The sequence below is a fragment of the Hemicordylus capensis genome, chromosome 1 (assembly GCF_027244095.1).
Source record: "Hemicordylus capensis ecotype Gifberg chromosome 1, rHemCap1.1.pri, whole genome shotgun sequence".
NCBI lineage: Eukaryota > Metazoa > Chordata > Lepidosauria > Squamata > Cordylidae > Hemicordylus > Hemicordylus capensis.
This window is the reverse complement of record NC_069657.1, coordinates 114103172-114126443: the sequence shown is the minus strand read 5'-3', so window position 1 is coordinate 114126443 and position 23272 is coordinate 114103172. Positions and strand designations below refer to the sequence as shown.

The 23272-nt window shown below is 42.8% G+C and overlaps 1 protein-coding gene across 16 annotated transcripts in view; it reads right to left on the bottom strand.

Annotated features, from left to right (window-relative positions):
- The window catches only part of PPFIBP2 (PPFIA binding protein 2), a 168552-nt gene that overhangs the window by 47675 nt on the left and 97605 nt on the right, over positions 1-23272 (bottom strand). For 11 of the 16 annotated variants that reach the window (XR_008308610.1, XM_053256170.1, XM_053256150.1 and 8 more), the window contains 2 exons: positions 9170-9301; positions 1796-1978 (listed from right to left, as the gene is read on the bottom strand). Coding sequence is in view for 15 of the 16 variants with exons in the window: in XM_053256170.1 (XP_053112145.1) it covers positions 1796-1978; positions 9170-9301 (315 nt within the window). In the remaining variant the exon portion in view is untranslated. Of the gene's footprint in view, positions 1-1795; positions 1979-9169; positions 9302-12445; positions 12573-23272 lie in introns of those variants that run through there. The other 5 variants (XM_053256183.1, XM_053256180.1, XM_053256211.1 and 2 more) reach the window with 2 other exon arrangements.

Sequence of the window (23272 nt, the reverse complement as noted above, 5' to 3'; positions counted from 1 at the left end):
CAGTGGCACACTGAAAGCATATCAAACTGCTAGGAACATAGGGATATGCCTTATACCAAACCAGACCATTGGTCCATCTAGCTCAGTGTTGTCTACACTGACTGACAGTAGCTCTCCAAGGTCACAGGGCGGAATCTCTCCCAGCCCTACCTAGGAACATAGCCAGGGAGTGAAACTGGGACCTACTGCATGCAAGCATGCAGATGATTTCCCACTGTGCTATGGCCCCATTCCCTAAGGAGAATATCTTATAGCACTCACATAGAGACTCCCATCCAAATGCAAACCAAGGCAGGCCCTGTTTAGCAAAGGGGACAATTCATGCTCGCTACCACATGACCAGCAATCCTTCTCCAAGAATCTTCTTGGCAGCAGTGGGATTCAAATCCACACTGCACAAAGTAACTGGAGCCTTAATCCAGCACCTTAGACTGCTCGGCCAAAACTGAGCTAACAAACCCTATATGTATCCCCTGCACTATATACTGAGTACCTCAGATTAACAATGTAACCCACAGCCAACTAAAATCTACTTGTTTTACTCAGCTGCCCAAATCATTCAGATCATATTGCTCTGACAGCACCGGCTTACTGTTCACTTCCAGATAATGTGCTAAGAACACAGTGCTGCACATACACAAAAGGAACAAGACCCTTCCTGCAAGCTTACAAACTAAAGAGTGGATCTAGCACAAGTTCCTTGCCCTCACCTTCAAGGCCCTCCATGGCCTTGGCCCCCACTCCCATTCTCCTTTCTCTCTCATGTTGACACATCCTGGACTGTGAGCTTAACTTCTTCAACTCCACTCATCCAAACCACTTTCTCAAACTTCTTTGCCATGTCACTGACTTCTAAACCTAGAAGTGCTTCTTCCCATTCTGCCTATGTGATGCCACCGATCTTCCCTCCTTCAAATTGCTTCTCAAAACCCAGCTTTTGCACTTAGTCCCCATGCCCTACTACCATAACTTAGCCAAAGTGAATGCTTCTTCCCCATTTACCATTGTCTCAATTCCTCATCCCCTGCTGTCTCTCTTGCTGAATTATAGATTCCAAGCCCTTCAGAACGGAACTCCCTTTGTGCTTGTAAACCACTATTAACCTTGATGGTGCACTAAATAGTAACATATAAGTCTTGCCATATAAGCCCCAGAACAGATCATTTGTGCCTGCTGTTTAAAGTTCAGCCCTTCAGGATTTTTTATATATAATTTACATTTATATCCTGCTCTTCCCCCAAGGAGCTCAGAGCGGTGTACTACATACTTGGGTTTCTCCTCACAACAACCCTGTGAAGTAGGTTAGGCTGAGAGAGAAGTGACTGGCCCAGAGTCACCCAGCTAGTCTCATGGCTGAATGGGCATTTGAATTCGGGTCTCTCCGGTCCTAGTCCAGCACTCTAACCACTACACCACGCTGGCTCTATATATGGCAGCAATCACAGAATCCTTCTAAGATTAAAAAGCAGGAGATGGGACAGCATCCATACTGTCATAACAAAACCCCAATGAAATTAATGGGACTTAAGCTGGTATGACTTGTCTCATTGATTTGAATGGTGCTGAGTCTGGATGTGCCCAGAATGGAGTTAAATCTATTACTTTGTCCGGATCAAACCATGCTGGGCCATGACAAGCAAAGCTTGCCTTTCGGCTTGTTATTAAACACCACACTGTCCAACAAAGCCACTCAGATTAATGCCAACTGATCACAGCAAGCTCCAGTTAGTAGTGTTTAGTTTGGTCTTTGCAATGGGACAATGAACAGACTCAAGCAGACATCTGCTTCTCATACATCACACCAAGAGCAATTCTTCTGTGTAGGGATCTCTGTTACTGATTCAGTGCTGTCTTGAGGACCAACTGCTGCCATGCTTGGCTTCCTACTGTTGGACTTTCTTTCCTGGATTTTACTATTAATCTCCAATTGCAGTCTACACATCTGTTCTTGCAGTTCACTGATCAGGTTCACTACTGACTATAAACAAGAAGAAAACATGAAGACAAAAGATATAATGTCATGGAATGAAGCAAAGAAAATAACTGAACACCTCTGATACACAGGTCTAGAAAGAGAATTCTTTCCAACATAGAAAGAATTATTTCCAACATAGAAACCAACATAGTATGATGGCGCATGAGACAGGTGGAAAATATTTTACAAGAACTTCAGACTCAAGGAAAAGGACTATACTCTATATGAAAGAAGTTTTTCTTTAATGCTCTACACATGAAGAGATAAAAATGATGCATCATGAGTATGCAAAACACTTTGTAAAACTGGAACCATCCTTTAAGTTATTGGGAAGATTACAATGCATTCAAGGGTACAGAAAAAGTGACAAAATGGCTCAAGTCATTTCACAACTTGTTTCCAAAAACTGTGTACCAGAGAACTAGCTGTGATGGTTTCAGACTAACTCATCTCTACCATACTGGAATAGGATCAGTGGCACACATTCAGAACTGACTACAGTTGGTAATGTGGTACTTTGTTTTGTGTGCCACTGATTCTATTCCAGTATGGTAGAGATGAGTTGGTCTGAAACCATCACAGGTAGTTCTCTAGTACACAGGTTTTGGATACAAGTTGTGAAATGACTGGAGCCATTTTGTCATGTTTTTCTGTACCCTTGAATGCATTGTAGTCTTCCCAATAACTTAACGGATGGTTCCAATTTTACAAAGTGTCTTGCATAATGAAAGTCCCCGCCCCCCCACCTCCCGGGTGTGCACGGAACTGGTTCTGTGCACACTCTTATTTGGTGGTGGTCTTTGGTGTAGGATGGAGAATGGGTTATGTTTGTTTTCTTGTATTTTTGCCCCACGTTGGGTGGGGTCAGGGACATTCATAGCCAATTTTTGTGGGAGTCCTTCTTGTGCTTATGAAGGAACTCCTTTTTCTCTTTGTTAGTGCCTGGCTAGTTATGTGTCAGGGCTCTGGTATAGATGAGGGATTAGCGATTTCCTTTGGAGGTTCAGGAGCAGCTATTACAGTTGTAGTGGGGAATAGAAGATTTGTCACCTGGCAGGTCAGTAGGCTGTTACAGGGGGAGGAAGACCAGGAATTTCATAATTGTTTCCCCTTCTGGCTGTTCTGTCAGCTCTCATGCCTTGGTGAGTAGTTCCAACCACTCACAGAACCTGACTTTGCTCCTTTGTAATGCCAGGTTGGTTCAAAATAAGACCGAAATCATCCATGATCTAAATCATGGATGAGGCAGCTAACTTGGCTTGTATAACGGAGACCTGGTTGGGGGTGGCTAGTGGCCAGCTCAGCTTCTCCCTGATGGGTACTGGTGGTGGAGCAGGTTAGAGGAAGCGGGGGTGGGGTGGGGTGTGGAGTGGCTGTGATCCATCGGAATAACATCTCCCTTACCAGAATCCCTGTGAGACAACTGGACTATTTTCAGTGTGTGTATCTTGGCCTGGGGAACTTGGGATAGATTGGGGATTCTATTGGTGTACCGAGCACCCTGTGCCCAATGGAGTCCCTAACAGAGCTGATAGAGCTGTTTGTAGAATTGGTGTTGGAGTCACCAGGCTTTTGGTGTTGGGTGACTTCAATATTCACTTTGGTGCTGGCTTTTCTGGTGCAGCTCAGGAGTTCATAGTGGTCATGACAACTATGGGCCTATCCCAATTGGTTGCAGGGCCAACACACACTGCTGGTAATACTCTCAATTTGGTTTTTTGCTCAGATCAGGGTGGTGTTCTGTGGGTGGAAACTCCTAGAGTGTTTCCATTATTATAAGAGAGCATCATCTGGTTAAGGTTGGTTCCGTGGTTTCTGGTTAAGGTTGGTTTCGTGAACCCACCTCTTCAGGGGTGCAGGACCTATTAGGATGGTCTGCCTAAGAAGGCTGCTGGATCCTATAGGATTCCGAGAGGCCTTGGAGGGTTTTAGAGTTGGTTCTTTCAGTGATTCTCTTGATGCCCTGGTGAAGACCTGGAATAGGGAGCTTAACAGGGCAGTAGACACTATTACCCCTAAGTGCCTTCTCTGTTCTGCTTCAAAATTGGCTCCATGGTATAGCAAACAGCTACGGGAGCTGAAGCGGCAAGGGAGAAGACTAGAGCATAAGTGGAGGAAGACTTGACTTCAATCCGATAAAACACAACATAAAGCATATTTGAAGGCTTAGTCTGTGGCAATACATGCAAAGAAGAAGCAATTCCATTCTGCACGTATTGCGTCTGTAAGTGTGCGTCCAGAGGAGTTGTTCAGAGTTGTGAGGGGATTGACTCAGGTTCCCTCCACTCTGAACTTAAATTTGGATTTTTCATCATCCCGCTGTGATGCTTTTAACAACATTTTTGCAGATAAAATCTCTCGCATTCGAGCCAACTTGGACTCCATGGTTTTGGCAGGGTCAATCACAGAGGTGTCCAGTGACTCCTCTGGTTCAGTTAGAATGGATCGATTTCAATTTGTGGCTCCTGAGGATGTAGACAAATTCCTTGGAAGTGTTCGGCCTACCACTTGTCCTTTGGATCCAAGCCCAACATAGCTTATAACATCTAGCAGGGAGGTTGTTAGAGATGGCCTAGTTGACATCATCAATGCCTCACTGAGGGCAGAATGCCTCCATGTCTGAAGGAGGCAATTGTGAGACCTTTACTCAAGAAGCCTGCCCTCAGTGATGGATAATTATAGACCATTCTCCAACCTCCCTTGGATGGGCAAGGTAGCTGAGAGGATGGTGGCTAAACTCCAGGAAGTTTTGGAAGATACTGATTATCTAGATCCATTTCAAGCTGGCTTTAGAGTGGGCTATGTGGTGGAGACAGCCTTAGTCGGCCTGATGGATGAGCTCTACCAAGGAACAGCCGGAGGGAGTGCAACTCTGTCGGTTCTTTTCGACCTTTCTGTGGCTTTCGATACTATCGACCATGGTATCCTTCTGAATCATTTGAGGGAGCCCCTGGTGGCGCAGTGGTAAAACTGCTGCCCTGTAACCAGAAGGTTACAAGTTCGATCCTGACCAGGGGCTCAAGGTTGACTCAGCCTTCCATCCTTCCGAGGTCGGTAAAATGAGTACCCAGAATGTTGGGGGCAATATGCTAAATCATTGTAAACCGCTTAGAGAGCTCCGGCTATAAAGCGGTATATAAATGTAAGTGCTATTGCTATTGCTATTTGGGAACAGATGGTACTGCATTGCATTGGTTCAATTCCTATCTTTTGGGTAGGTTCCAGATGGTGTTGATAGGAGATAAGTTTTTTTCTGAAACGAGAGCTATTATACGGTTTCCCTCAGAGTTCCATCCTATCTCTGATGTTTTTCAAAAGCTACATGAAACCACTGGGTGAGATCATCAGGAGATTTGGAGTTATCAATATGCTGATGGCACCCAAATCAATTTCTCCATGACAGCATCATCGGGTAATGGCATAACCCCACTAAATGCCTGCCTACAGGCATTAATGGACAAGATAATAAATTGAAACAATCCAAACAAGACAGAGGTACTCATGGTAGGAGGCCATACTTTGAGGGACATGATAGATCTTCCTGTTTTGGATGGGGTTGCACTCCCCCCGAAGGAAGAGGTACATAGCTTGGGAGTGCTTCTGGACCCAGGCCTCACTCTGGTATCTCAGGCTGAGGAGCGCTTTCTATCAACTTCAGTTGAATTAACAGTTGCGTCTGTTCCTTGAAGATAATGATCTCAGAACTGTGATGCACCCTCTAGTAACCTCTAGAATTGAGAACTGCAATGTGCTCTACATGGGGCTGCCTTTGTATGTGTATCCCTGTAATTCACCTCAATGACCTCACTAACTGTCACTGGAATACCTTTATTCCATGAATTTATCTAATACACAACCAGTGTGCCCCAACTAATAGTATGGGATTTGGCTGAGGGAGACCCTGATTCGGATCCTACCCAACCACAAAGCCTCCTGAATGGCGTTTGGCAAATTTCTGCTTCCTAGCCTTACTTACCTCATGGAATAGTCCTGAAGATTAAAGTTAAATCATTCATACCTACTCTGAGCTCATGAAAGATCCCTAAAGTAAAGCACCACACTAAAAAGAAAATACACACTGGCATCAGTACTAAAAAACAAAAAAAGTAACATCAATTTCTTGTATCACTTTGTGTTCAATACAAAGTACTAGTCCAAGAAGAACTAGTCCAAGAAGAACTGCTATTATCATTTACTTATTATTACTAGCCCCAAAGCCAAAGAGATCAAGTCTTGTAACTCTGTGCCTACAAGATACAGAACTAAGTCTCTCAGAAGAGAAGGCCGTATGCCTCTGAATACCAGTTGCAGGGAAGCAACAGCAGGACAGAGGCCATGCCTTCATCTCTTGCCAGTTGGCTTCCCAGAGGCATCTGGTGGGCCACTGAATGAAACAGGATGCTCGACTAGATAGGCTTTGGGCCTGATTCAGCAGCACTATTCTTATTTTTATATTCGGACACAAACTGCGTGGCACAATCGAAGAACATTGTGTGTTTGTTAAATCAGGAAAGAAGGGATATGCAATAACTTAGGACTAACACAACTTCTTACACTATGGAGAAGTAGGCACATCATGCCAGGCTATGGTGCAGATCCCACAAATTGGGCAGTCACAACGTACAGGGGACAAAACTAGCTCACAAAACCACCCTTTGCTAGTGCCGATCATATGGGTCAGCTGTAACAGGTGCATCAGAGACGTTTAAGCGGCCCACAGCTGTTTGGTCATACAGAAATATTGAGGGAGTGCATTCAAGCGTCTTCCATTTCTGTGTGGTGAACACAAGAATGGCTTGCCAAGGGAACAGCCTCCACATAACTGTATTTGAAGAAGATTGCTTGAGCAAGTTAGACCACAAGGTCACGGCAAAAGCATTTCTCTTCCATCCAAGACTATGCTCTTAGTCCACTTGTTATAAAGAAAAACATAAAATGCATATATTTGTAGGAAAACTCTGTCAAGCAAATGTTATGCATTAATACATAATAATATTAATTTGAGAGGAACATAGACTCTTGACTACTAAAGCCAAACTGAAAGCATCCCTGTAGACAACATGCATGGAAAGGAGGAGCTGTGTCCTGGTTACGGAGGCACAGAAACATGTACTGTAGTCCTGCCTAACTCTACAAGTTGTCCTGACTAAGCTTCAAGTCAGATCCTAACCTCTGCTTCTACTTTCCAGTAGTGAAACCCAAGCAGCTACAGCTCTTGGGCCTTGTGTTAGAACTGAAGAGGACTATAGCAACTCTCAATTTTTCTACTTTTAAACCAAATTTTGCTTAGGGGTGTGTGTGGACAGTTTTTTGTAGTTCAGTCTGAATTTGGACCGAATGCGAACCAAACTGCAGGTCTGTGAACTGGTTCGGTGGCGAGAGAGGCAAGGGCGGCAAGAAGCATCTTTCAAAGTAAATGAGAAGGCCCTTATCGGGTACTGAAGCTGCCTGGAGCAACCATGCAGTGTTCCCCCCAGCTTGCACGGCAGCAGTGCAGCTCCAGCACTCCCCTGGCCTCCGTGCAGGCTGGCTGTATTCTAAAGGTAAAGTGTGCCGTCAAGACGATTTCGACTCCTGGAGCCCACAGAGCCCTGTGGTTGTCTTTGGTAGAACACAGGAAGGGTTTGCCATTGCCTCCTCCCACGCAGTATGAGATGATGCCTTTCAGCATCCTCCTTTATCGCTGCTGCCTGATATAGTACCAGCAGGGATTCGAACCTGCAACCGTCTGCTTGCTCTAGTTTTATTTGGAAAGATTTTAAGACAGTGTTTTCTAAACTTCTAATACTTGTGACAAAATTAATAAAAGAATAGGAGGCACAACAGTCTCTTCAAGCCAAGAAGCTCTAAAATAATAAGAGTGATCTGCCTCAGTATGTTTCTGCATGAGTCATTGTTCTGGGCATGCCTCTTGAATGGAAAGAGGCCAGCCCAATGCAGTGTCTTATGCAGAGGCGAAACACGAGCATCAGGTGGCTGAGACCACCTTGTACATTTCTGCTCCACCCTTCTTCCAAGAAACTCAGGCTGGTGAACAAGGTTCTCCTCACAACAACCCTGTGTGGTAGGTTAGGCTGAAGGTTTATGATAGGCTCAAGGTCACTCACTGAGCATTTTAACAGCTTTTTATTAGCCTTCGTGTGGTAGTGGTGGTGAAAAAATTATTTTGGGGCCCATCCATTTAGGAGACCATGGAGGGCAGTTTGCTGAAGGTCCCCTCAAACAGAGTCAGCCCTGCAAGGTACCATTAAGAGTAGGAAATGTTGCTGCATCTCTGTAATAGGCAGAAGAAGTATATTCAGTGACTCATGATGCAGTCATGGCAGCTGATCTACCCATAGTTGAGACCCAACAACAAATCATACAGAGATGCAATAGGCAACCTCCTTTGTGGCTGGATGCTCTGCGCACATAGAAGCCCTTAACTGTTGCATTCATTTATGTCTTCCACAGCATGCTAGTAGGTCCTGGCACACGGTTTTAGGAACCACTTGTCTAAGCTCTTTTCATACCTTAGTTTGGAGGTTACAAGCCAATTTCACTGAATCACGGCCCTTCCATCACATATAAAAGAAAGCCAAGTAACTACTTGTAGAAAAACAAAGTATTTGAAAAAGCAACAACATTTTAATATCCATTTGAAAAGAGAACGCATATGTAATTAATCTGTATTCCAAGCATTAAAACTAAAAGACATACCTAAGTTACTTAGTCATAGCCCCCACTGATTCACAATGATCACATATGCTCACAGTGACAAGTAAAAAAAGCAAGTGGTCAAACACTCCATCAGATCAGGTGTCCCCCAGGACTGTGATATGCCTCATATGCTAAAGGGTGAGGGTGGGACTACACATTCTGGGCTCCACCATGCGCCTCCAAAATGGGAATGGGCACCACTTCTCCTTTGAAGCTACTTCCTAGGAGCACTTGATTTCCAGCAGAGAATCAACAGGGAGCACCCGAGTCCTCCCTTGCCCACTGCTTTCCCCCAGTAAGGATTCTAGACCCAGCTTCCATGGCTAATATCATAGTTCTGGGACCTGGTTGGTGGGGAAAGTGGCAAATGTTGCTGGAAACTCAGCCCTCCCAGCTCTACTTTGCAAAGAAGAAACAGGGGCTAAGCTTTGAAGACATGAAGTAGAAGTAGAATGGCAGTTCTGCCTTCAGGATAATGAACTGAGAAGCTCTCACCTCAGCTTTGTTCTGCTTCTCTTCATATTCGCTCTGCTCTTTCTCCATACCAGCCATTTTAATCTTCAGGTCAGAAACTTCTGCCATTAGGTCTAATTTTTGAGTTTCTAGCGATGTCCGACTGAGCAGCTCCTGCAAAACAAAGAATGTTTTCACTTGCTAAACTCCACAATTTACAGGAAAGACTCTTGGCTTCCCCACTGCATGCAACACTCAGTTAATTATGAACATTATTTAAAGAGGACATATGATTGTATTTTAATATTGGGAGATATGTTAGACAATACAAAAAATGATGTAAGTGCTTATCTCTCTTAAGAAAAGCAACTTTTATGCAATCAACGTTTTAGAATTGGATGAAGTAAAAACATCAAAAGGAAAGCTTTTTCAAGTTTATGCTATAATATAGGACAGGGTTGTTTTGCTATGGCAGTGTAACGAATTAATTACATGCCAATTACTACTACTGGAAAAAAAGGCTGCACAGACTTCAAAACATTTTTTTGAAAGGCTAGAGTTTTGCAGCTGTGTTTCCTAGATTTTATTGCACATGAAGTCGCATAGGCTGAATTCACATGTGGGGATGATGGGAATTGTAGTCCAAAAACAGCTGGAAAGTCTCAGATTGGCTCCCCCCAGAATAGTAGGATCAGTTTGTGGCTGTCCACTAAGGACAACAGTTTGCTATATAAATACAACCAGCATGTGGTGGTGATATGAATGGCTACCATATGTTCTGTCTTCTGAATTTCTCTCTCAACTGTCACCACAGTGCTGCAAAAACAACAGCAATAAGGTTTGTCTTGTTTACTATATTTCTATTATGTAGGATTCCTACCTCCATAATAGTTCAGAGAATCTTCTGGAAGAAAAGAAAAAGTGATTTCTGAGTTTGAAACTACACATGGTATATTGCTGCTTTTATGTTTTTAAGAGGACATGGGGGGCTGCCACTTTGAGCAGAGGATCTCATAACATGAATGTAAGAACAGCCCTGCTGGATCAGGCTCAAGGCCTATCTAGTCCAGCATCCTGTTTCAGTGGCCTAACAGATGCCTTTGAGAAGCCCTATTACAGAAACAGCTTGTCTTGGGGCTGCAGACAGTAGCACAGCACCCCAATATGTGACTTGGAGTTGCAGGCTTGCAGCCTCCATCTTGGCTACTAGAGCTCATGGGATCCTGAACTCTGCACATGTCCATATTTGAGAAATATGCAGTTTGGTTGATTGACATAAGCAAATGTGGAGCAGCACTGCCCAAGGTCAGGTTAGCAAATGACCACAGGGAGACCACCATGGCCTCTCTTTTGCAAAAAGGGAGGAAGCTAGCAAGCTAGCAAGCAGACTTGAGTCAAGGAGACCTTCACAAGAGAAAGAGTTAACCCCCTTCACAAAGGGATTAGCTTGCTAATCGCTTTCACACTACTCATAAGCATGGCACATCCCCAGCCTCCTATCACCGTGTTAATGAGCTGGTGTGGACCCAGAGGCAGGAGCCTTAAGAGAAAAAGAAACCTCTCTTTCTCTCTCTCAGAAAAGATACGCCCATCTTCGATAAGGCTTTTGAGGTCACCCATACAGTACCATACACACACCTCTCCACCAGCCATTCCAGCTTTTGTCCCTTAAAGAGCTCACCCACTTGATCAATTCATGTAAACATGAACTTCTTGGTTACACATGAATTTCAGCCCCTGCAGTCAGGGTTCTTGACTTCTGCATTGCCTCAGGATCTGTTTCTGAGTACAAAAAACACTTGCTTAGCCACATGGCCTTGGGATCAGACTTGGTATCAGATTTGGAATCAGACTCAACAAAGATCTTTGCCCTGCTAGTTCTCAAGGTTTTGAGTCGTAGCACTTTGCTCCTCACCCTTTCTTCTTCCCACTTTTCTACTGTCTTCTCCCTGCAAGGAATTCTACCTGTGCACTCCAACCTGCAAGTGTAATCAACACACCAACAGATTGGACTGGTAATACTAACCAGCGGTCCCTTTAAATCTCCTTGCTCCCTTCTCTCTCCTCTTTAAGCCTATATCTTGGTCCTTTCTCAGGCAAAACCTCAAGCTTATTTAATTGACAATTCAGACATTAAGCTAAAACACCTCCACATGAGACTCTAGTTAAGATTGTATTGCCTCTTCACCTTGCCTAATCAATCTCTTTGTTTTTCTATACCCCGATAATCCCTAAATAAATCTGATTGTACCATATTCCTGTCTTCCCCTCATTTCCAGACCAAAACTTTATACAAATTCATTCTGTAATGAATTGTTCCATATAGTCACGCTGATTAGCCCAAAAGCCTGATTTGTAGCCAGCACTTTGGAACAGTCTCATTAACAGCCCAGAGGCAAGAGGTGAGGGCATGCCCTCTCTCTTGCTGTTTGTTGCTCGCCTGCAACTGGCATTTAGAGGCATCTTGCCTCTGAGGCTGGAGGTGGCCTACAGCCACCAAACTAGTAGCCATTCATAGTCCTATCCTCCATGAATTTATCTAAACCCATCTTAAAGCCATCCAAGCTAGTGGCCATCACCACATGCCATGGCAGAGAATTCCATAGATTAATTATGCACTGTGTGAAAAAGTACTTGCTTTTGTTGGTCCTAAATTTCCCAGCCTTCCCGTTACATGGGATGACCCCTGCTTCATGTGTTGTGAGAGAGGAAGAATAATTTCTCTCTGTCCACTCCATGCATAATTTTATACACTGCAACCATGTCTCCGCATAGTTCTCTTTTCCAAACTAGAAAGTCCCAGATGCTGCAGCCTTGCCTCATAAGGAAGGTGCTCCAGGCCCTGATCGTCTTGGTTGCCCTCTTCTGCACCTTTTCCAGTTTGCATGCGTGGAGGCATTTGCATAGTCAGCAGCACCATGGTGACAGTGAGCGGTGGAGCTGCTCCGCATGCGGGCTGTTGTGGGGAGTGCCACAGCAGGCGGAAGTTGCTTGGAGTGGCGGTCCAGCTGGTAAGGCCCTCTGTCTTTATTGTTAAATAAAGTGTCCTGCCCCCCACCCCTTCAGCACCAACTTGAACTGCCAAACCAGTTCGAGGTTCGGCCAAATTGGACCAGACCAGTCCAAATGTGGACGAGTGTGCAAACCATTGTCTGTACATACCCCTATTAATTTGTTTTTTAAAACAAGAGCAGAATGCAGGAGTGACCAGAACAGTATCTGCACTGAAGTCAGAGCAGATACAGGCAATTTCATCAAAAGTTACCTAGCAAAACTAATGGCACATCAAGTCTGCACCTCTCAGTGGCAGCTGCTTACCATGCAGATGAGCTTTGCTGGATAGAACTGTATAGATCAGATTTCTGCTACTTTCTCTTTGCAGTCATCACCACCACAGAACAAGCTTTAAAATAAGCTGAAGCTGGTGTTTGAACAAATTTATCCTGAGTCTTAACTGAAGCTTTATTTCCATAAAATGTCAAGTATTTCAGGAAATCGACCAAGCTCTTATCTGCAGGAGAGGGAGTCTATTTTTTAAAATATATTTTTATTATTATTTTCAACAAGATAACAGAAATAGAAAAGAAACATAGAAAAAGAAGATAGATAAAAGTAACTTTACAATTAACATTTCTTGGACATCTCATAATTACATATATCAATCAAGGGGGTTCAGCAGCCCTCTGTTCTCCACCTTCCAAAACACACACATACAAAACCACTCTTGCCAAGAATTATACAAACAAAAGAACACAGAAATAACACTTTAATTTGCCGTCTATTCTAGAAAGAAAATCTTGGATGAGGGTGTTGACCCTGTGCTAAATTGTAATTTACGAAAGGCTCCCAAATAAAAATAAACGTTTCATCTGAAGTATTCCGTAAGTAAGCAGAAACCTTAGCCATAGAGGCGTATTCCCATTACTTTAATAACCACTCATCTACAGCTGGGATTATTTGTTGTCTCCATTTAGCAGCATATAAGATCCTGGCTGCAGTAATCACATACAAACACAGCTCGGTATACTTGGTAGGAATATAGGATTTAGTTACGTATATTTAACAAGTAAACCTCTGGAGAATAAGGGAAATATATGTTTAAAATTTCTTGCATCTTACGGTGAATTTCCCCTCCAGAGTTGTTGCACTTTGCTACATGTCCACCACATATGATAAAATGTCCCCGCATGGCTCTTAGAGGGAGCCTAGAAGTGTTCATATCAACCACCTGGGACATTTCCCCATTAAAAGACTCCACACCCACATATTCTTCTCTTCTGCAAGTATAGGCCCAGAACCACCAGATCAAAGCTAGAACTTGCTAAATGTGTAAAGCCAAATATGATCTCTGACAAGCCATGGTTGTTATGCTGGCCATGAATCCTGAGCTGTGTGTGATGAGGGGCCTTGATGTGAACACTGGAATCTTCTGGAACAATACATCTGTGGGTTCTCAGCAACAGCCCTCTCCCTTAAGGAGCACCCTCACCATCTTAGGCAGGGATAATATTAGAGAGGTGAGAAACACAGTAAAGTAAAGTAAAAGTGTGCCGTTGAGTCGGTGTTGACTTCTGGTGACTACAGAGCCCTGTGGTTGTCTTTGGTAGAATACAGGAGGAGTATACCATTGCCTCCTCCCATGCAATGTGAGATGATGCCTTTCAGCATCTTCCTATATCGCTGCTGCCTGATGTAGGTGTTTCCCATAGTCTGGGAAACATACCAGTGGGGATTCAAACTGGCAGCCTCTGGCTTGCTAAGTCAAGTCATTTCACTGCTGCACCATTAGGTGGCTCTGAGAAACACAGTGCACTAAAAGAATCCTTGTTCTGTCCTGACCACCTTACCAGCACATGCCATTGAAATTAGGAGACTGCTGAACAATCTGCATCATGATGGACCAAAGTAGTTCCGCCCAGTGTGCAGCCTATGCTGCTGCTGCTGCACACTGAAAGACCCAATCAAGACTGGTTAAACCTAGGGCTGAGCCAAGCTTTGTTTTGCGGGCTGGTGGTACCAGGCTTTTACCACCAGCATTCTCATAGTATTCTCATTCTCATTCTCGGCAATTTTTTAAAAACACCTGAAAACCCATCTGTTCACTCAAGCTTTACCAGCTTTTTAAAATGGTCTGTTTTTAATTTTATGGCTGTTTTCAAATTGTTGCATTGTTTTAACTTTTATATGTGTTTTAATTGTTTTTATGTTAACCAACCAGAAACAAAGGTTTGGGCGGTACAGAAGTTTAATAAATAAATAATAAAATAAAATAGAGGGGCAGTGCCCCTCTAGTGGCTGCCATTTCCCTCCTAAAAATCTCTTTGCACCATGCTATGTTGTGACATAGTGCACATAAGGAACTTCTGGGGGACATGACAGCCCTCACTGCCAGCTGCCATTTCTCCTCCCCAGAGAATCAGCTGCTGTCTACCAGAAGCCCTGCTGCCATTGATAAGGTTTGCAGTCTCTCAACATTTCAAATATCCACACCCTGTAAGGATCAATGAAATGGTCCCCGTAGGTGACAAACGTGGGGTGGGCCATTTCAGGGCAGCCCTACTTAAAACCTCCAGCTTCATCCAACCAGGTCTCACCACTACTACCACTACCACCTCTTCCTCTTCCTCTTCCTCTTCCTCCTCTTCCTCTTCTTCCTCTTCCTCTTCCTCTTCCTCTTATTATTATTATTAATTCGATTTCTATACCGCCGTTCCAAAAATGGCTCAGGGCAGTTTACACAGAAAAATAATAAATAAATAAGATGGCTCCCTGTCCCCAAAGGGCTCACATTCTTTTAAAAAAGCTTATACTTAACAGTTCAACTCCCTCATTCAGAATTCTATCCCAGGGGCAATCCCTGCCCCCACCCAATTTACTGACCTGGTATTTGACCAGCAGCACTTTCATACTCAAAAGCCAGAACACTGGTTGAAGAGAACCAAAAGGAAGGGATAGCTCAAAGCCAACTTCCCTGTATTCTAGAACTCTGTTCTTCCATACCACTACCACTAACCAAATCTTTCCTAACCCCCCTCCCATGCTCATAATCCAGATGCCCTCCTCCTGCCATGATTCACCCATGTACTGGTGGCCAAAAAGGGAGCAAGACCCTAAAAAGAGCAACACAATTATAATACTTTTCAACAAGCTCAGTCACTCATCAACCTGGATTTCCATTATTCTCCAGTCTTGCATTCCTAGAAAGACTACCTCTCACAACACGCACTTCTGGTTCAGTAAGGCAACTGTCACCTTGTACTTTCCACTGAAGTACAGAGCCACTACTCTCACTAGAGTTAAACTTCACCACCATAGCTCAATCTTTACAATTTACAAGTGGAAACCGAAAGATAACATTGGACTCAAAACTTTTCTCATACTCCCACTCAGGGTCTTTCCAGATTAGACTACAACTGCCATAAAATGCTTCGGCTTGGAAGAATCGAATTGACAATGTAATTAATGGGTGTTGTGCAAATCCAGCAGCAGGGGTAACAGTCTTTTCTAGTTTGCCCGAAGCTCCCTAAAACAGAAACATACAGCTATTTTTTAATTAAATCCGAAAGAAGGCATCGGAAATGTGAATGGCACCTTTCTGACAGCGCAGGGACTGTGATGTCAATACACAGGAAATACGGAAGCACACTTACATAGGAACATAGGAAGCTGCCATATACTGAGTCAGACCATTGGTCTATCTAGTTCAGTATTGTCTTCACAGACTGGCAGCGGCTTCTCCAAGGTTGCAGGCAGGAATCTCTCTCAGCCCTATCTTTGAGATACCAAGGAGGGAACTTGGAACCTTCTGCTCTTCCCAGAGCGGCTACATCCCCTAAGGGGAATATCTTACAGTGCTCACACATCTAGTCTCCCATTCATATGCAACAAGGGCTGACCCTGCTTAGCTAAGGGGACAAGTCATGCTTGCTACCACAACACCAGCTCTCCTCTCCCTTTGCACACTTTGCAGATCTGTAGTGACACTGTGGTAAGGGTTAATCTGGAAAGCGCCTCAGAGAACCAAACTCCTCCTTCCCAATCTTCATATTATTCCTGCCATTAAAGACACAAAGTACCCCTGCCTTGCCATCATCCCAACCTCAAAAGGCATGCCCCAAAGGGAGCTGACCGAAATACCGGCCCAAAGGTCCATCTAGCCCAGCATTACATTTTCAAACAGTGGCAAGCTGGATGCCTCTTGGAAGTTAACAAGCATTCCCCTGTGTTCTAATGGGAATTCAATTTAGTTATCATGAGTAATAGTACAGAGCTGCTTTCCATGAATTTTTACAATTCTCTGTTTAACGGTTTCCCCTGAAAACCCTTTCTCCTGACCCTGGATGTGCAGATGCTAGTTGTAGTTATTCGATGAGGTAAAGGCACACAGCACATGCTCAGAGGGCATCCTCTTCCCACCTGATATTTCTCATTACCCATACCCAGGGCTTAGCCTTGGCAATTAAAATAGGTTCTGGACCTTACTGTTGAGACCTGTCTCAAATTCAAAATTTCTTAAGTCAGTGCTAAAATGCAAACAGGGTGAGGGGAAAAATTGAAATTGTTCAACTTGAATCCAAGGCAGAGGATTACTAGTTCTGTCACAAGCTGTAAAATCAAACTTTGGGATGATGCTAATGTCCAGTTGTATTAGCAAGGAGGGATCAATGTCCGAAGTAGTGGAAATCAACAGAAAGGCACATTATGTCAAAGTAAACGAAGAAAGAAAAAGGAAAAAGAAACAGGTCCAAAACATTTGACTACCACATTTGTGAAATCTTATATGGAAAATAAGGTGTAAAATTAAAATATATATGGAGATAGTTTAATACTGGGCAAGTCCAATAGTTAATGGCTACTAGTCTTGATGGCTATAGGCTTCCTCCAGGTTCAGAAGCAGGATGCCACTGAATACTAGCTGTAGAAAAGCAACAGCAGGGCAGGGGTCTGCCTTCCTCTCCTGCTTGGCTTCCCAGAGATATCCAGTGGGCCACTGTGGGAAACAAGATGCTTCCCAAAAACTAGACAGGCCTTGGGTCTAATCCATCTGTTCTTATGGGTACTGGCTCAAACATACATATTCATCATCACTTGATTGCAGGTGTGAAGGGTAATCACAAATCAAAACACTAAAGTACAACTTTCACAAAGTGGCAAATAGACTAGACCTAATAACTAACAACAACCCACCACCACCAGATCAAGTACTATTTTGTTTCAGCAAGACTGTTCTAATTGTAACCAGATGGGGCTTGAGGTTCAGAAAGCCTACTGAACTAAAAATTATATGAACTACAGCTTAAAGAAAATGTCATAGTGCAGTTGCTAACATGTGCAAGTAATTATTTCCATCTTCAAGCAGATGCTTACGCCGAACAGTTCATTAGTGGAATATGACCCACTTTGTGATGGGGAAATTACAGAGTATTCCAGCAGTATGATGCAATTGGAAGGCAGCTTGAATAAATATAGAGTTGTAAGAAGTAAAAGTACAGATCTGCATTATTACTTTGGAACCAAAAAGATAATACGTGTCATGTGCAAGGCTAAATTTGGTTACAGAAGTTTGAGGAATATCAGTAAAGAGAAAGCAACAGAAGGCAACATATAGAATATAGCCCATCATATATTATGCTAGTACGCGATGAACCAATCTCTCTGTTTTATTGTGACAACTGTAAATTTTATTTACTATTGAACAAAATAGTCCTTTTTTTTTCAAAAAAAGAAAAGTGATATGATTCAAGGATATAAATAGTTATACTGCACACATCAGAAAGAAAATCCTGACATATATTAAGTCTGTATTGTATTTTTTAAGACTATGTCACATGAAGTTCTTGCATTTTATCCGATTTTTACAATGAAGTGTTAGTTAATATTCTCAATGAGACTTAAGCATTGAACACATTTGTAACTAAACAGCAGCACAGATTTATACCTCAATTCTGTCATCATGAGTTTTGAGAAAGTTTATCATCCGGTTTGATGTGTATAGTTTATGTAAAACTAGGATAAGTTATAAAGAAAGAGACTACCAGAAAATGATATTGACAACCAATCACAAACCCTCATCAAACATTCCAAGGTATCTAAAAAGCAGGGACAAGCAGAAAAGCATGGATGTCTAACTTAACAGAAGAGTTCCAAAATAAGACTCCCCTTTGCATAACACAGAATTTCTTGTGCACTTTGTGGGAAATCTGCTGCTGAAAGACAAAGCCAGCACATTCCATCCCTTAGCTGAAGTGATGTGGAAAGAAAAAGGGCTAGAGTCCTACCTGATAAGCAAAATTCAAGCAAGAGTCACCATGGCATGAGGATGGCAGTTTAAAAGAGCTCTGTGTGTCAGCTGTGGTAGAAATGGATATTCACTTAAGTCAAAACACAGCTGAGAATGTGGCTGTCTTGTGCCATTTCAGGATTACACAGCAACAGGCAGTACGTTGCAGCCTTCCACTCCACTGTTTACACATTATGAATCCAAGAAAGGGAAAAGCACTGAACTTGCCAGAAGACTGACTGTTTGAACACTTAGTCCTTTGCATATATCTAAAGATTCCTTTCAGATACAGCTCTTGAGAGCTTCGTCTTAGGAACCCTCATTTTTTTTAAACCTCTGTTTGGGGTAAACCCTGGAACACGCCAGGTAATAAAGGTGAATGTATCTGAACATGTTCAGAGTGCCTTCCCCTTTCCATTGCACAATCTCAACAGACCTAAGAGATCTCGGACAGTGGATAGCCTTCCATGCCACAGGGTGTAAGCTTCCATTTATTTGGAAATTAAGCAAACACTGAAGAATTTCACATATTATATCCTTGCTTTTCACTATGGACCTCACAGCAATGTAAATAGGGTTTCCAGGGAATCTCCCATCCTGACCTGACCTGGATTTTCAAGACTGCTATGTGCCTTCAGACTTGAATCCAAAGGAAAATTTGCCTGGGCCCATAGTAGGGCCTTCTCTGTGGCCGCCCCTCTTCTTTGGAACACTCTTCCCCCCTATATTAATTCAGCCCCCTCCCTAGATGCTTTTAAGGTCCTTCTTAAGACCTACCTGCTTTGCCAGGCGTTTGCCCTTTAATTTTTGTTTGTTATTGGTATTGTTGTTGTTCACCAAGTCTTTGGAGGAGGCAGTATATAGGAATTTTAAATAAAAATATAAATAAAATAAAATAAAACTAACTAAATTGGGCCAAATTAAACATACATTAGCCACAGATGATGCAGATGACTTATAGGTATTGCTTCATTTAGACAATATGAACAATTCCAGATCTTGCCTCTATCCCACTAATCTTAATTGAATTTTTTTTAAAAATGACATTGTGTAGTGAAGAACTTAAAAACTTCCACATTTAGCCAAATGCTGACAAGCACTCTTTGCAAATTTTAACACACAGCTTTGGAAATGCAATCAGAAACAGATTTGGGAGCATTAGCTGGAAAGCAACATAAATCACTTGAATATATTGTCTGCCTATCTAAACATATTAAAAAAAAACAAGCTGTAACCTCAATATTAATAGAGATGTTTTCAACCTACACCAATGTAGCAGAGGTGGTATATGAGGAATTACTGAACAGCATGAGACCGAAAAAGAGGAAATAACCAAAGACTACATTTCAACACAGATGATACACCATAGTTCTTCCTGACTACTGTAGTTGTGCCTATATGTTCCCTGCTTCACTTAAAGCAATATGTTGTGGGAGAAGTTTTGATGCTTTGCGATTATTATGGCACTGCTGAAACAAGTGTTCTTGTCATTGTGTTAAAATCTTAAAAACTGCATTGCTTGATTGATCAAAGGCTCATCTAGTGCAGCATTCCATTTCCAAGAGCAGCTCTGATCAGATCAGATATTTGGAAATATACTACTTCTGTTCACAGAAGTCCATTTAGCTATCATGCCACTGATAGACTTATTCTCCATGAATGTGTCATATCCTTTTAAAAAGGAGTTCAAGCTAGTGGCCACTACTACATTTTGTAAATTCTAGCTACCTAGAGATAAACACACAACCCTAGCTGTTAAAATATTATTCAGAAGTTATTTATAGACTATCAGTTTGTTGTTTATTTCTGTAAGCCACCTTAATTGTTTTTCAACAGATAGGCATGATGGAAATCTCAGAGAAAATATAGACGGTCCTTTTGAAAGACAAGGAAGCAAACACACATTTATTTATTTATTTATTTATTGCATTTATATACCGCCTTTCGTTAAAAGACAACCCCAAGGGGGTTTACAAAAGTTAAAACATACAATAAAAAGGCAATAAAATAACATTTGATGCAGGGTTGGGTATCAGGTCACCTAAACTCAGGCCACCTTCTGAGAAGGTGCCATCACTCCAAAAGCCTTATCATCATAAGAATATTGCCATTAGGCATCAGAGCCAATGATTTTCTTGCCGAGGAAATTAGATGCCAAAAAGATAATTGGCTATAGGAGCTGGAATGCCAGCAAGAGAGCCAATCCCATCTCAAGTCAGTATAACTGGTCTTCAGGAGGCTATGTGGGGCCAGAACTGACAAAGAAAACCTCAAAAAGTCACCAGATAATGAAGCTCTTCTCACTATCAGTGAGAAGAACTTCAGGGCTAACTGCGGGGAAGGAGGGTTTACCTTACTTTCCTCGCAAATGATCACGGCTAGGTCCCTGGATGGGCAGATTGCACCGCACGGGCTGGCAATCTGGGTGGGCAATCTGCCCAGATTGCCCACCCAGATGAGCAGCAACTCTACTGTGGGCCACCCGTGCCTTTCCCGGCATCTCTGGAGGCCGGGCGCAGGGAAGTGCTGCCATGTGGCACCCCACCCCCCGAAATGCACTGCACAGTTGCACAGTACATTTCTGGGAGCCCCCTCCCCCCTTGTGTCCGACCAAGCTGCAACCAGCCATGGCCGACACACGATCATTTAACCTGGGTTAGGCGGAGGGCTATCTACAGGGTTCGCCACCGCTGGGAGCCACAGGGCTACCAGCTGTTCTCATGAGCAGCAAAAACTGGGCTGGGCTTCCCTAGCCCGGTTTTTTGCTGCTCGTGAGAATAGCTTCAATGAGTTAGTGCTTGTCAAAATTATTTTACTCTGAACCCTCTCTCAATGTCACCTCAGTAGAATGTCACCTCAGTAGAATAGGGACTCAAGAGAACAACTTCTTCAGCCAAGTTTGAGTTGCTCACCAGAGTGATAACAACCATCAGTTTGTTGACAGTTAAGCGGACCTCCCCACCTGTGTTCCAGAAGGCCAGTCTTTGTCAATCCAACATTCAACAAGTTGTCTAATATGCCTACTTTCCTTTCACTATCTCTACAACTGGACTAAATTTGGTCCAAATTGGTTAGGCAACTCACAAGTTGCGCCTCAAACATTTGTGCACCTGCCATCTTTAATTGGGTGGATAACATCATCACAAACTACACCACTGAGGTGTCCCTTTTTTCACTCACTACAATTGCACTAAATTTGGTCCAAATCAGTTAGATCCAATAATGCATTCACCATCTTGAATTGGGGTGGATGACATCATTACAAACTATGCCCTTGAGCCATCCCTGTGTTTCCCTACAGCTGTAGCAAATTTGGTTCAAACCATTAGGAGGTCTACGAGTTAGCCCACTTGCACCTCAAACATTTATGCATTCACCATCTTGAATCGGGGTGGATGACATCATCACAAACTATGCCACTGAAGTGTCCCTATGTGTCATAGGGACACATAGGAAGGACCAATATGAACCTTCCAATTTGGTCCATATTGGTCCAGGGATTGCAAAGTTGATGGGGGTAAGAGGTAGGGGCACATCTCATAAGCTAACTTTCCTTAAGGAAAGTAGATTAAAAAGAGATGGCAATTTGCACTTAGGACATATTTCATCCAGGACTGCCACCATGCAAATCAATGAATAAAGATATTTCAGAAGAAATATTTGTCTTATTGCTTTCTCAAGCTATGATTGCAATCTCTTTAAACATATATGATTAGTGAAATATTCTTTTAAAAAAAGAAAAAGAAAGTCAACAGGCTGCTTACAGAAGAGGCTGTTACAAGAAAAGTCTTCCTCTATGTTCCCAACAATGGCGCAATCTGCACGTTTCAGCTCCCCACCAGTTTAACTTGCTGGCAAACAACAGTAGTAAGATCTCCCGGTGCTCCACCTTCTGCTCAAATTCCTAATGTTAAAACAATTCATTGGCTAAGACTTTGCCGGGATAACTTTTGATCAGGGAACTTTTGTAATGGTTCCTATACATATCGACTAGATGAATTTTCTTAGAAGAATTATTATTGCTGAACAGAACCACCCAGATATTTTATATGGGAAGGTATATAAATGTGACAGACAGACAGACAGACAGACAGAGAGAGTTCCAAAAACAGGACTTAGGATAAGAAAGTAACATCAGCCTTGCTGGATCTGGACAAGGCCTGCATTCAATGTTTGTGCCCAATACTTTTGGATGTACACAAGCATGGCATCAAGCATGGGCTTTCCATGCTCTTTTTTTTTTTTTAAACACACTTTAAAAAACCTTTAAGATGCACCTCAGCTTTCAGTCAATTAAAAAAAACCCTGCTTTGTTTTTATTTTTGCTGTATTTTAAAAACAATGTAGACCACCTAGATGTAGGCCACAGATAATATATAATGTGTTTAAATCATCTGCAAATCTGACAAATAAAATAAAAAAGGTCCCAAGTTCACTCCTTCGCATCTCCAGTTTAAAACACCTCAGAAGTGTAGGGGGAAAACCTTGGAAAGCTGCTGCTAGTCCAGAAAATTAATTTGCTCAGTTGTTTGACTCAGTAGGTCTGTGCAGACATTCAGGCTGGAACATATGAACATGCTTAGCATGCAGCTGGCATTAAGGCAGCAGGTGCTGCCCTCGCTGTATGTGTGTTAGTTGGCGTACAGACACCTCTCTGCATGACAGGGCTAATATGGAGAAATGTAGACATCAACCAAGGCATGCATGGAGTGGGATTGAGCCTGTTGCCGCCACACACACACACACACACCCCGCACCCCAGTGTATTCACTAAATGTATAAAGCTGATTCCAGAACAATCTGAAAGGAGCTAGTATAAGGCAGTTTCACATGTGATTGGACCATAATGTCATTCTCTGTTATCA